Source organism: Chelon labrosus (assembly GCF_963514085.1).
Source record: "Chelon labrosus genome assembly, chromosome: 1".
NCBI classification, from domain to species: Eukaryota; Metazoa; Chordata; class Actinopteri; order Mugiliformes; family Mugilidae; genus Chelon; species Chelon labrosus.
Window position 1 is genome coordinate 3,076,063 of NC_140337.1, and position 15,021 is coordinate 3,091,083.

Sequence of the window (15,021 nt, forward strand, 5' to 3'; positions counted from 1 at the left end):
ACATCTTTGCTTGAAATATGGGACATAAATTCCCTACAAAACAAAGACTGTAAAATGATCACGAGTCTAAACACATCTCTCAGGTCAAGGCCAGCTAATACTAGATGTTTATAAACCTCAACTCAGCTGAAACAGATGGAGTGGTTATTGTGTTTTAGCAGAGATAACATTTATTGGATACTTTTGTCTTGAGAAGACATAGACAATTCATAGAGGGTTTGTCCATCTTCACGTACACCGATTAGGTATAGCATGATGACCACCTTCCTAATATTGTGGAGGTCTCCCTTGTGCCTCCAAAACAGTTGGGACTCAACAGAGAATGGACATGGGTTTTCTGAGGGTGTCCTGTGGTGTCTGGCAACAGAATGTTGTTAGTGGGGGCCTTTGGGTCCTATGGGTTGAGGGGAGGGGCCTCTGTGGATCATCCCACAGATACTTCATCAGTTTTGGTTCTAGTGAGTTTGGAGGCCAGGTCAATACCTTGTGCTGTTTTTCAGGTTTCTTGAGTTGTTCCTAAACTGTTTTCGTGTGTCTGTGCCAGGCTGCCATCAAGGATTGTCAGTGTCCCAGCAGAACACTGCATTATCACAAGATGGTCAGTGTTATTTACTTCTCCCATGAACAATCAATGAAGTTAAGTAGATTCCACATGCAGACTGCACCTATCTAGAGCTCAAAGTAATCCAAAATCTAAGCTCACTTAGCCCAAACTACCAAAATAAGGCGTCCCTATGTAATTTGCCAACTTCATGCAAGAACAATAAACACAGTGGAAAAGGAACACATGGGAAAATACCCTTATTCCCCACAACTCGTGTTTGTATGGGAAAGCTGAATCCCAGAAACAGGAGGAAACACTCAGTCTGGCTGGCTTGATCCAAACAAAACTCACCAACTAAAACCTGTAAAGCTCAGTGATTAACACATCATGTCCAACCATGTGCCAGACGTTTCTCTTCTTGTTACTAAAATGTCAAAGCATTGCTCTGAGGACACAGCGTAGCAAAGGTACACAAAGCCACAAGATCACTTTTGTTTTGGTTAATGTTTGATCTTATTGTAAGCTGTACATTTCTTCCCTCAGCAAGTCCACAACTCAAGTATTTGCTTGAGATTCCCTTGCTGGTTGAAACAAGGAAAAGGACTTTAGTTTGATAACGGGAAAGGGAATTTAACTTTATCTGGTCATTGTGTTGTTAGGATTTCACCATAAACCGGGACTCATGGGGTTAGGGTTGGAGTTAGTAGAACTCAGCCTGAATCTTGGCACAGCTACATTATGTCGTCAGTTGATGAAGTCCAACCAGAGTCAAACTAAAAACTTGGCGTGCAGACACATGTACACAAAACCACTGCCAGAGATGTATCTGCAAATCTGCCGTTGAGCTGACATGTGCCTGAAGAAGCCTCACGGCCACAAAACACTCTCAAGTATGAACTCATAAAATACACAAGTCAGAACACACTCAGTGGTGTTTATACTGCCACAGTAATAAAAACAGTACACCTCATATCAGTTATTGTCGGGTTTGTGATACAGTATTGACCGCATGAAAAAAAAAAACACGTTTATGCTACATATGCAACCTCACAGACGTCTAGGTCAAAGATCAGGCTCCGCCACATTCCTGTAACACAACCACCATCAAGTTTGTCTCCACAGAATTGAAGGAAATGAGCCGAATGTAAAGGTTCGCCCGTAGAAGACATGTCGAGCAGCAGCCGGCGGTTGTACAACATGGTCACGTACAATCTGAGACAAATGAGGTGTCCAGTGCTTATAATGGTTTCTACCACTCATTCCATCATCATATACTACAGTATATTTCCAAGGCAGGGATACATTTATATGAGTAATACTCACTGGCTTATTATGTTTTAAGGGTAAGCTTAAGTTTATGATGGCAAATGAGATGATTGAGCCAACCGATTGATTTAACTGATACAAATATAGTGAGAAATAATATGACTGCTACTTTTATTCAGAAATTCCTGTTAAAATATCCAAGAAGAATAACAATATTTTTAGTCATTTGCTGGTCATGCTGTACATGTGTGGTATTTTAAAGATATTTTTGAAGGGATAACTTCACCTCAGAGCAAAATCTTTGGATGATAACTTCTCAGTCCATCCACCCGAGTTTATCAACTCAACACACATGCCCTAAGCATGTATATTTATGTATATGATGAGTGTTACTCCCTCTCAGCTGAAGGTTTCCCCCCATTATAATGACAAATTCGCCCAATTACTCCGAACCAGAGGTTCAGTTTAGGTCCCCCCTGCAGATGTTTCTCAACTCATGGTAACTGATTCCTTCAGCCTCCATCTGTTCCTAAACCCAGAATCAGCAAAGCCACTCGGACAGAGTTTGCTGAGGGTTACTATTAAATATATCTAGTGTTGGAGGTCAAAATTGCAATCTGGATTTTAACAGTGATCTTTGTTGACATATAAAGTTGCAATGAAGCATTTGATGTACATTCTGCCATGACAAATAAGACTGCTAAGATAGGTTAATATTGGCCTTATTTGTACGATTCATGCATTACCTACAATAAAACCTACCTGATGACCACATGGTAAAATAACACTTTCAAAATCCCTTTGATAAAACTAAGCCCAGATTTGGATTTCTAGTTTTATGAGAGTTTGTGAGATTTCTATTACAGAATAAAATCCACCACTGGAAAAATATTAGACCTACATCCTCTGAGACTGGAGTCATACCAATAACAAAAAGTCATCCATAACAGGTTTCAGTCATGAATGTATGATCAGGAGGAAAACTTTTATCCTCCAAAACAAACACGTGGAAATTTGAAATGAATCCCTGCATGCGTTGCGGCTTGGTCAAGTTTCTCTTTTCCTCGTTTTCCTACCTTGGAGATGTACGCTTTGATGCCTTCAGCCAGTTTGATGCAGGGCTCTCCAAAGAGCTGGGCCAGCTGATCTGGGATGTCCTGATCCTTGTCCAGAGCATTGAGTAAACTCAGGCACTTTAACTCCTCCGTCACTCCCTGGCTACGCACCTGTTGGACACAATTTGGAACGAAGACAATGAGCAGAAGTTCGAATTTAACAAGCTTCTAGTCAAAATCTAGGTGTTTCGGGCTTTCAATCTTTACAGCCTCTATTTGTACCAAACCAGCTTCATTTGCTCAAATTATACAAATCTACAAAGAGAAGGTAAATAAAGATTATTGTCCTTGTTATATGCTCTAAATTACCACTACAATCCCCTGGGTCAACCTGGTCGAGCTAGCTGTCTTCTTGTGGATCATCGCTTTTCCTGCACTTGTCTACACAAACAGAAGATAATAAATACAAAGACGAACAGGGAGGTTTAAAAGAGGCCAATAGAAATAGTCCCTTTGTGCACATGTTTAGTTATTTTGCAACATTTCTACATTAGCTGCATGAATAACTGTATTTAAGGGGCACACTATTTATTTCTCTTTTGTCTGACTTGCAGTAAAACTTTGAAAATGAAAGAGAGAGAACAGAGACTGAATGTTTTAATTGCACTGAAACCACCAGAATATTTTTGGCACACTGCTGCACAAGGCAGTTGAAACTCAACTCCTTATGTAACAAGGCTTTCTCCTCGCTGAGCTGTAAATACAGTACACCCGTATCTAGACATCTAATAAGAGATAATTAAATGAACAATTCCTCCGTGGGCAGAGAGGAAATTGTTTGTTTCTTTTGTTTTAGCTACGCCTCCTGTTTGGCAGCGACTTCCATCTGAAATAAGAAATGTTTTCATGCAATTCCAGGCGACGCGGGTCGAATAAAACATCTTTGGGAACTGAAATGTACAGCGCTCTGCCGGCTGCGGTATTAGGAGTGAGTGTGTATGTGTGTGTCCTTCAGGGAGGTTGTCAGCGTCACGGTCTGAAAGTCCTGCTAATGACTCTATAACAAGCACTGATGAGGAGAGAGATTACAGAGCTGCACTCCTTCAGCCCTCCTTTTTATTTTTATTAATTTCTTTCTGCTTGACCCCGCTTTCTAATGAAACCCACTCCTTTTGTTTTGTCTAATACCTTCCATTAGCGTTTTCTTTCTCTTTCCCACTCCCAGCCCTTTTTTCCCCCCACACTGATACTTTTTTTCTTGTTGATGCATGGGTGGATCTCTCCGTTCCTGGTGAAGAAGGTGATAGTGATGTGTGTGTGTGTGTGTGTGTGGGTGTGTGAGTGTGTGTGCGTGAATTAGTTCAAACCAAGCAGAAAGGACAGAGCTTTTACGGGAAAAGCTAGGGTTCTTTGAAAAATAATGGGGCCACGTCTCAACATGTGGCCCTGAAAAGATGATTCATGATCTTTAATGGCTGCACGTGTCTATTCAGGGACAAATGTCTAATTAGACGCATGTGTCAGTGTTCCGGTCGGTGCAAATTCCAGTTACAAATTTGTGTCTAGATTGAGGTCAACTCTGGGAGGCTAACAATATCCGATGTGGTAAGATTTACAAAGTGTATAAAGCTGAGAACATGGTTTAGCACAGAGTTGGAACTTTCTCCAAGAGTGTAACGTGATGTCAGTGAACTAAACAGATCAGACAGCTATGGCATGAAGTCTGCAACAACAAAGACGAAACATTGGACTTGGTCAGGAATTGGATTTCTGAGAAGAATAAAATGTCTACACAGGTCTTAATTTAATTGTGGCAAACAATGCAAATCTATAAGTTAGTTATTTATGAGGGGAAAATGCAGACCTCACAGCAAGAAGGGTGCCCCGCTTTGAATGCCAGTTAGGTTAGGCTCCAGCACCCCATGGCCTTCTATCAGCAGTTATAGATAATGGATGAAGGTCCAAACTTACTGGCCATATGTCATGTTTTTATGCCAACATTTTGTAAAGTTTTGCATTGCTCTGATATCCCGAGCACTGCCCTTTGTTCACCTTGGGACCAGTGGTGAAAAGTATTAATCGAATAATCTAAGATGTACTCAGTTACTAGTAACCAGGGGTGCCCAATACGTCGATTGTGATCGCACAGTAAGTCGAGAAGGTAATGCGGGTAGATCACGTGCCATTGAAAAAACGTTTTAGATGTTAGTCTATAGTTTATCTGTTGCACCTCCAGAACAGACAGCAAGACAGACTTTTAACATCAACAACAGGCATCACTACCGTCCTTCTTAAAGGGACAGCGCTATTCTTCTAAAGGCTTGTTTTTGGTTGATAAGAAATATATACTAATCCCTCAATATACTGTTTAAACAATAAGTCTATGATTATTCAGTTCAGTTTGTTAAATAACTAACTTGTCCACACACTCTCCATTGTCTCTCAGTGTTGCGGTGATAGAAAAGGAAGCAAAGTGGGTCATTTATAAATCATCTGCATACAATCAGGACGCATCCCAACAATAACTGCTGACAGTGGAGTCAGGGCAGAGACAGTTCGTCTATTGTGAGGAGGAGTGTGATGACAGCTACCGCAGGCAGAGGTGATGGGAAGGCTCACACATGCATGAGCGGATCTGAGTTCGCTCAGCCGAGAAAAAACAAAAACAAAAAAAAAATGAAAGTAGAGTGAAAGTAGGTTTCGTTTCTTTGTGGCGCCTCTGCCAAAACACACTCCCCACTTTGGTGGATCTGGTTGAAGGATTAATAGTTATTGAGGAGTGTCTTTGTATATGAGGATAGAAGGACAAGCATGTGTGTGTGTTTGTGCAGGTCTGTGTCCATTAGGTTTTGACAGGGATGGTAGGGAGTGTTTGATCTATTATGGGAAATAATCTTGTCTGCGCTGGCGAGGAGATAAAGCTTGCAGTGCTGAGCTAAAAAGATTAGAAGTAAACTTTCTGCTCCATTAGTGTATGGAAACAAGGCCAAGAGGACAAAAGGCCAAACCAAGCAATGCAGCGAAACAATATAACCATGTACATGTACTGTCTTTGGCTTCATTTAAAGGAAAGCATCTCCAGAAGTATAGTAAGTGGGAGTTCATTTGATTTCTGAAATGGTAACTTAATTACTCAACATCTCAGTGAACCATATTTCCAGTTCTTTCTTCAGCGGCTGTTCTCTCCTGCTTTCTATTGATGAAGTCTTCACTGGTTTGTGCTTTACTCCTGCGGTTGATGGGAGTGTTAATGGTTTCGCAGGTATTTGACAGTGCATTTGTTCCAGTGCATTCAACTGGATGCCTGTACAACCTCAACTGGCATCCAAGCTCATCTCATTTCCGAGAATGTGTCCTGGGTGCCTCCTTTCGGAAGCTTGCCGGGCACCAAACCCCCCCACACAAGGAGAGTCTTTGCTTAGAACTCACTGGAGGGATTACATATCTCGTCCAGTTTAGGAATACGTTGGAATACCCTCATAAGGTACAGGAAAACATTGCTAGGAAGGGGCGTGTCTGCAATACCATGCTTAGTCTGTGAAAATGGATGGATCCCACAGATTTGGAGATTTGGTGTAGACAGTGGTAGCTGAAGTTCAAGAAAAATCTACTGACCTACTAAAGGCCATTCAGATAAATGTAGAGCAATACGTCAGTCATGAGGATTTGTCCTCTGTGGACCCTGCACAAAATGGTTGTAGTAATTCAGTCAAGACCAAAATGGTGGACTGACCAACAGACAAATCAACCATTTCTAGACCTATAAAAAGCAGTTTGGTTAACAACGGAATAACATTCAGGTCCATTTGAGAGAGAAACTCATCAGAATGTCTTATTCCAAAAAATAAAGTCAGTGGCTCTCCTCCTCTCTTCCAACTGGAAGGAATCACCACCACAGAGCCAGTTCTCTGTTCTTACAAAACTCTCTAAGCCAAACTCTGCAGCTCTTTTGGCTTCTCTTTTACTCACATTACTTTTCTGTCACAAGGTCTTGCCGTTCGTTTGTCTTACAACAATATCTTTTGCTCCTTTTGAGGCCAAAGATCTTCAATAAGGTGATTGTGTCGGTTGTTTCCTGCTTCTACTGTGCTTTTGTTTCAGTAAAACAGTTGGAAAGCAGACAGGAAACTGTGAGATATTCTTTGGGCCAGTGTAGACATGCAAGCCCTCAGAGACGGGCGACTCAGCCTCTACATTATTACCATACCCTGGGAGCATGCATCTGGAACAGCTAGAAGAGGACCCTTCCCCCTGTTGTGAGCCCTTTGACAGCAATTTATCTGCCAAACCCTCACTCCTCTTTGCCAAATCCTGCAATTGCAAAATTGGCTCCTTTACCTATCATTTTAGGATTAAGTTACGCCCCAATGATTCAACATTAGCAAATCAATAAACTGACAGAATCGGGTTTGGCTCTTAAAATTGTAAAACCTCATGTCTTCTTAGTGTTTTAAATTCCCTCTGACAACGATTAGATTCATTAATTCCCAAACAATGGCCTAAAGAGTTGTTTTTTTTTCTAATCTTATTGGCTGTCCATAATCTACTCTCTCTCCTCCCAAAGGGTTTGGGGGAGAAAAAAAAAATATTCTGGTTTCTGTGCACTTGTCCCATGAGCAATGTATTTTCTCAGAGCGTTGACATCAATGACTTGTCCATTCCTTGGTTCCAAAGCAACGAGTCCGTCGGGCCCATTTAGCCGCCAAAGGGAGACTAACAAATGCTAAAGACATTCAGAACACACAAGATCTGATTTAATGCCGTGTGTGTTAAATAAGGTTAATATAATCTTGACTCAGATGTCAAAAGTAGAGAAGATTGGGCGAGAGTGTGTGTAAATATTATTTTCAGTGGACACACCACTGACAGATGTTTGGTCATCGTCTCCGCGAAGGACTTTAAACACAGGATTAAGCTGAATTTAAATATATCTGGTTCTCAGTCTTTTCTGTTAATCCACTGGTGGAACAGAGGCTTTGAGGTGATGTAATGGACCCTCAGAGGTCTTGGAGGTGAAACATCTGGCTATGAGTTAGCATTCTGGCAGATGTTTGAAGCCCTGAAGAAATAGTACTGGATGTAGTGTGACTATTGTGATTGCATTTAGGCAGCTAAAGCTACATAGTTAAGGGTAAGGAAAAGATTACAGCCGTGGTTAAAACAACTTTGACTCTCGTTACAAGACACGACACAGTTCAGACAAAATCACACACTTAGTACACGCAGCCCAACTCAATTTAAAGACTCTTACGGCTGTGCCAAGACAGCGGCTACGTTCAGCTTTGCTAATAACAGGAGGTTGCCTTTAGTTAAGCGATCACAGGAAGCAAGTAAACGTTGCTTGAACTAACAACTTTCTATCCTAAAGAGTTGGGACATTTCAAAGTGTCAGCTTGTTAGTCAGTTAATGACAAAGTAGGTTGTTTTGCTAAGCGGCAGTGTTGCCAGATCGTGCAGTTTCATGTCCACTAGGGGTAGTTTCTAATTCTATTTTGTGGGTAAAAATAGAGTCAGAAATTTGGGCTTGTTTGGGATTATTTTGGCAGTTATTCTAATCACTTTATGAAGCTGATTTGAAACCAAACCAAAGTGCATTTCTCCACTCAGTCTTTCAGTCTTCTGCAGTGTTCTGCAAAAGTAGGATTTATTAGTCTGCCTTGACACCTCAAGCAGTGTTTGGTCCAGTTGTTTGAGCTTGCCGCTTTCTAAAGAGTAGAGAAGTTCCATCGGCCTAACAGTGGACTACATGGCTTTGTTTGGAGATGTATAGATCTAGTGTTGCTTTTTTTTTTGAAAGGACAGATTACACTAGTGTTTCAGGCCAGGTTTTGTAAAGTGTCCTGAGACGATTTGTATTGTTATTGACGGTGTATAAATAAAACTGAACTGAACTGAATAGTGTAAGCAATCTGGATGTTCAAAGTACTAACATTGACTGAATATTTGGGGCAGTTTTGTGTGCCTTTTGGAGATTTTTGGAACAGATTTTGGCCTGGAAACCTTCAGCCGTATCTGGAAACACTGCTGACGGCTAATTAGCCAGAAGCCTACTCGACTAGCTATCAAAACAAATATACAAATATATCCAAGTAACTGAGGCGTCTTTTTAACGCCAAAGGATTTTTTTTCATGTTTTGATCTTTCAACTATCCTTTATTAAAACCTTATGGGGAAGCACTTTCTCTGCATTTAACCCGTCCATTTTATTCTCTGGCGGCCGGGAAGTGGATCGAGGTGCATGCCTTAGCCAATGGGAGGGATGGAGACTTGTGATCTTACAGTCCCCAAAGCAGCTTCTCAAACCACTACTCCATGGCTCCCCAAGTCAGACGTAACCACATAACGATGAGCATCATATCACTGACGACACGGAGAAAGGAAGTATTTTTAGATTTAAATAGAACGTGTAAATACGAAACACATCAGTTCCCATCAGTGCATACTTTTAACTGTGCTCTGCAGGTTAATTATTTACCAAGATGAATTCTCAAAGAGGTGAATCATTAAGTTAAGTTAAATGATAAAAATTGCCTTCTTATTCGTCCTTGTTCTACTTTGTCTTAATCTATAACACATCTCTTCCTACTCTGTATAAAATACTTTTAAATTCCTGAGTGTCTGCTGCACATATACACCCAAGCAAATCTATATCCCTTGCCTGTTTTGTGCCTTTTTCTGCGGCCGAACTTAAAGCCCAAAGAAGTAAAAACTCTTACATTTTACGAGTCTGAACCTGAATTGTCATTATTTACGGCTGACTACTGTTCCCCAGATATACAAGAGCTAAACTTGGAGGGTCCCTCTTGGTCTGCTTTTGGAAACCATCCTCGAGGAAACACACACACACACAAGCAAACACACATTTTTTAAGGCATCCGTGCACTCATCATCCCGTCCCAGCCAGAAGACATGTGGTCTCTCATGGCTGTCCATGCTGAATTGGATGACTGGGCTCCAGAGAGAAGCTGACAGGGCTCCTGTGATCCTGATGCCGGCTCTCTCAGGAAGCTCCAAACAATGCCTCACTGTTTCCTTCACTGTGTGAGCGTTAGTGTGTGTGGCCTGCCCTCGGTGTGTATGTGCAATGTATGTGTGTGTGTGTTTGGCGCTCGCTGGACACCAAACCCTGAAAAGAATATCTCAGAGGGCCACTTGGAAACCCGGCTGCAATTTTGTGTTTCACTGTGTGTGTGTTTGTGTGTGTGTCTGGCAGTTCCTTGGCAGTGCAGAACTCTCATTTTAGGGGATTAGGAAGAGGAGAAGTCGGCCACGTAACTCTAATCCTGCAGGCCAGAGGTCTGGGACCAAGAGTGCGCGCGCGGATATGTGTGTGTGTTTTTCTGATGCACAGCAAACATGGAGGCAAGTGGGCAGAGAGAGAGAGTTGGCTGCGCTTGACTTCGCTCGCTTCCTGTGCTGAAACAAACCAGGCAGAGAGCTGGGGTGAAACAACAGCTGAGACCTCGCTAGCAGTGGCACCACGCATAAATCACTCCATCCAAACACAGAGGCAGGGAGATACACAAGAGCGGCGGTTAAATAAAACACACGGAGCGCGCGGCACGGCGGAACCAGCTTCATCATGTTGAGCTGCACGCCGGCGCACGGATGAAGCGCCAGGGTTTAGGTTGGACACATAAATACGAGGCGTCACTAGAAATTATGGCGAGGCTGCGGCTGGTGTGAGGAAGAAATGTGGAAATATTTGAAGCTGCGCTGTCAAAAGAAGGCAATATTGAATGTGCGTGAACGTGTCTAAATAGAAATGGAGCAGGTGATGTGTGTACTTGTAAATTCCTGGCAATTTCAACCCGTTTGTCAACGGCTATGTTTACTACAGACATGAGTCTGGCTTTGTTCGTATTTTCAAACACTGGCTGTTTTTGCTACTTCATAGTGCGCAGGGCAGTTTGAAGAAATGATGAGGGAGAATTCTTGATTTTAATCACCAAGCGCAATCACAGAACAAAGGTCTGCCTCTGTGAGATTAATGCAGAGACTTTAAACATAAAGCATATGCACATGAGTCTAACAGAACATCTATGGCGCCACACTGCTCCAGGCCGCTCGTCCGTTGCAGCCTTAGCAGGAGTCGTTTCACAGGTTTTAATTTGTTGGGGCCGGGAAATGGGCGCTAAGATAAAATGAGGTATCTAATTGCAGCTAAAACCCCTCGGGAGCCTGAATCATTTTCCAAGACCACCAAAAAATCTAACCTTTGTGTGTCACCACGTGGGGCAAACATGTCCCCAAAGGATGGGTTTATTGCAACCGGAGTGAATCCAGCAGATCAAGTGTTTCCATGGTTATTAGGAACTAGGATTTTGGTGGCAACAGGAGGCATTCTTACTCTGATTGTTGGCAGAATACTAGGAATACAATGTCTGTATTTAGAAGCACAAAGGTTCTGTTAGCTTCGGAAGCTAAATGAACCGCTGACAAGGTTATGAGGCCTCTGAAAAATGCATTATTACTAAGTAAAGATAAATAGTAACAGAATCATTTACGCTAATGTAGGTTCTTGATTTTCCTTTTTGATGAAATACTAGTGAACTTAAGATAGAAATGTTTACAGTTTTGGGTATTTGATTCTAATGTTCCAAAACTCTTTGTCACATCTTAGCGTAGCCGTAGATCGCAGAGAGACAAACATCTACTGATTTGTTGAGCGATTCAAACAGTTGTGGCGTTGTTCCTTATTGCTAATATGGCCTCATAAGTGAATATCCGCAACTGGAGAGATTGTTGCACTCTTAAATCTTGTTTATTTAGCGTGCAAACTACCTCTATTAACACCCTAACCCTATGAACTGCCTCTGTGTCAACCGATGCACATCAAGAGAACTGATATCACTCTCTTCTGATTGGCTAAGCTAGGCTAATCCTCTGTTCCCTGACAAACAATAAAAACACCAGTAACAAACCAACGTCTATAAACTGCGCTGCTACTTTTCAAACAGCCACACGTTGTAGGTTTTTAACAGCTTTTCATGTTGCAGAGCTGGCTATGCTGCAGGAAGTTAAGGGACCTAGTGAAAAGTACATGCTGAACTAATTTAGAGAGGGTCTATATACAGTTATGAACACTGGAACATTGTATTTACTACGGTGGTGGTTAGCAACCTTTGCACTTCAGCAGCTATTTGACTGTTAAGGTGTAACTTTAGTTGGTCAGACCTTTGCTTTCGTTGGTAAAAACAGTCCTAAAGCAATCGTTAAACCCTTTCTCAAACCTGGAGAGTGACGCGTTTGCACAAACATAGAAGCATCTGATGTGCGGCCATGTGAGAACAAGTCGTTTTACACTGTTGCGAACCAGCCGCCTTTATGTACTCTCTCTTCGGTGTGTGTGTGTGCACAGGTTTATATGCACGATTCGGCGTTTAATGTGAGAGTGCGTCTCGTGTGTTTGCCCACTTCATCATCCCTTCAGGGCCTCGGCATATCTGGCAGACGGCCAGGGTGCCGCCGACTTTGATTTATTTGTTAAACCTACCTGATTCATCCCTGTTACACATTTAATTACCGACCTGCTTTCTCAGCCATCCATCATGTTAAGCATCGATGCGGGCTGGCACTTTTTTTCATTTTTTTTGCTAAGGGGTCTTTTGATTGCCAGCCATACACAAAAGGTATTTACGAGAAGAAAAAAAAATAAAAGCCGTTTTGATTATGAGCAGTGGATGAACTGCAAGTTTGTACCTCACCCCACGGTGCGGGCCAAGTTTTTGTCTGCAGTGAAAAGACAGACACCCTCCTACCCCCCCAAACCCACACACACACACACCAAACAGGAGGCCTGCCAGGGCCTAGAGCACACACATAACAGCTTCCAGGGGTGTATTTTGAAAGGCAAAGCCAAAGGCACAATCATTAGGAGATTGGAGAACAGAAACCACTGCTCTTGACATGGTTTCATGCAACCGCACGAGTCCCGGCCTGGTCTCACATGCCAACTTCACTTTGCTTCAGTGGAGTAAAAACTGCAAACCGGAGAGTCTGAGAGGAAGACTGGCATTTTAAATGCAGATAATATATCCTCCACTTCTCTAATGGTGGCTTAAATGTAAATCTGGGCTCAGTCTGCAGCTCTCCTTTGTGAATATATACTCACCGGCCACTTCATTAGGTACACTCCTAAACACAAAGACATCTAATACAACAGTCCTGCACTAAATCTCCCTTCATGACTGTTCTAATGTTCAGTTTATGTTAAAACAGCATCAGAAAGGTGGTAATTCAACTGGATGATCATTTAAGAGGATAGAGTGAATATAGTGAATATAGTGAATACAGGGCATCGGAAATTTATCCTCAAATCACAGTCCACCATGAAACACGAGGAAGTCCCAGCCCCAGCCTGAAGGTGATTAAAATCCAACACTGATCCTCAACTTCCGAAGTCTACCTCCTCTTCCCCTGACTCAATGGCTCGCTTGTTTTTCCTCGAGATGCCAGTCATTTTGGAATGCATGTTTGGTCTTTGTAAGTTTCCCCCCAGACAGCAGCAGCGGCAGAAGCAGGTGCGTTAAAATATAGAAGTGATCGGCAAGTTGAGACCGAACGGGCTGAAAATGGAAATAACAAGATTCTGAGTCATTCACTGTGGCGGGGGACTGTAGACATTTAACTGCACATTTTGGGTGATGTTAAGTCGACCTTGTCGCGGAGGGCATCTCTGAAAGAGCCTTCATTACGAGAAACAAATCCTACGTGGAGTTTTCGTGTATGTGTGGGTCATTTAGAGTTGTTTGCATCACATTCCACAGCTCGGACAAGACAGGAATAAAATCACCACGACCTCACTCTGAATCAGATCTCTTTGATATTTGATTTCCGCTCTCTTTTGACTTTAAAGGCCGTGTGTTTTAACTGATGGCCGCTCTGATTGCAGCTTCAGGGATAATTTCATAACGACGACAGAGGCCTTTCCTGAGAAATCGCGATTTAAATCATCAAGCGCAATCACAGAGCAAGAATCCGCCTCTGTGAGATTAATGCAGGGACTTTAAAAAGACAAATTAGAAGTAGGCCCAGATGCACAAGAGTGTAGCAGAACAGAGTGCAGCAGCATCTAGAGCTGCTCCAAGCCGCTCGTCTGTTGCAGCTTTAGCGGGAGTCGTTTCATAAGTTTTCATAATTTGTTGGCGCTGGGAAACGAACGCCGAGATAAAAGGAGATATCGAGTTGCAACTAAAGCCGCTCAGGAACCTTAATCTTTTCCCCAAAAAAGGGTTTGAAGATAACCCGTGCAGAAGCCAGACTAAATTTGAAACAACCTTCCAAGTACGAGAATGACTAGACTGATTTCAGACGTCAGATGCAGATATTAAAGCCACAGTGGTGAATTACAGCAACCTCCCCCATCTCCTACTATAACGTCAAAGTTTCAAATCGCAGCAAACAATCTGGAATCTATGATCATGTGAAAGAATTTGTTAATGACTTTCAGGTAGTGATTATATCAGAAAATGGACATGAAAACCCTTATTTAAATCAGCCCAGACGACAGCCTGCATCTGTTTAAAGGAATTAGTGGCAAGCAGTTACTTCTTTTCAGCCCTTGTGCGTCAGTTGTGTGCTTGCATGTTACCTAACAGCTAGGAAGCTTTTGGCGTTTAATAAAAGTACAAAGTCACGCATGCACATTTGTCTGTATCTTCTCGAGCCAATATTCGACCCCACTGCGAGACTGCAGAAAACCACTCCCAGCCTTCGCGTGTGGACCTTTGACCTTTCTTTGTCAGCTTTGCTGCTTTGGATTCCCTCCAGTTTAAATAAAGTTAATAAGGCATACAAAAGCAGGGTGGACTTGGCTGCTGATATTATGGCTGTTTCTTTCTTTCTCCTTAACTTCCTGGTTCCTTGGAACAATTGAGAATGTTAAAGTTTAGTTTAAAAGGGCTGGTTTGATTAGTATGATTATGATTAGATAAAGATGCAGACTGTGTGGGAGTTTATTGCATTGATAAGTCACTATAAACAAGCGCTTTGGTTACAAGGGTTAAGTTTCTGATTCTCGACATCCTTCTGACAAAGAGAGAAAAGAAGGGTGATGAAGAAAAGAGCGAGAAGAGGTCAGGACTTTCCAGTTTGTCTCAGTCACCTGTGAACACGTAACGACGGAAAGCGCTCGAGGCGAAAGAGAGACAGAGA

General features: G+C 42.3%; 1 protein-coding gene across 1 annotated transcript in view; it reads right to left on the bottom strand.

Moving 5' to 3' along the window:
- The window catches only part of tnfsf10l (TNF superfamily member 10, like), a 66,748-nt gene that overhangs the window by 36,711 nt on the left and 15,016 nt on the right, over positions 1 to 15,021 (bottom strand). The window contains exon 2 of the mRNA XM_084545950.1: positions 2,887 to 3,036. Within this exon, the coding sequence (XP_084402076.1) occupies positions 2,887 to 3,036 (150 nt within the window). The remainder of the gene's footprint in view (positions 1 to 2,886; positions 3,037 to 15,021) is intronic.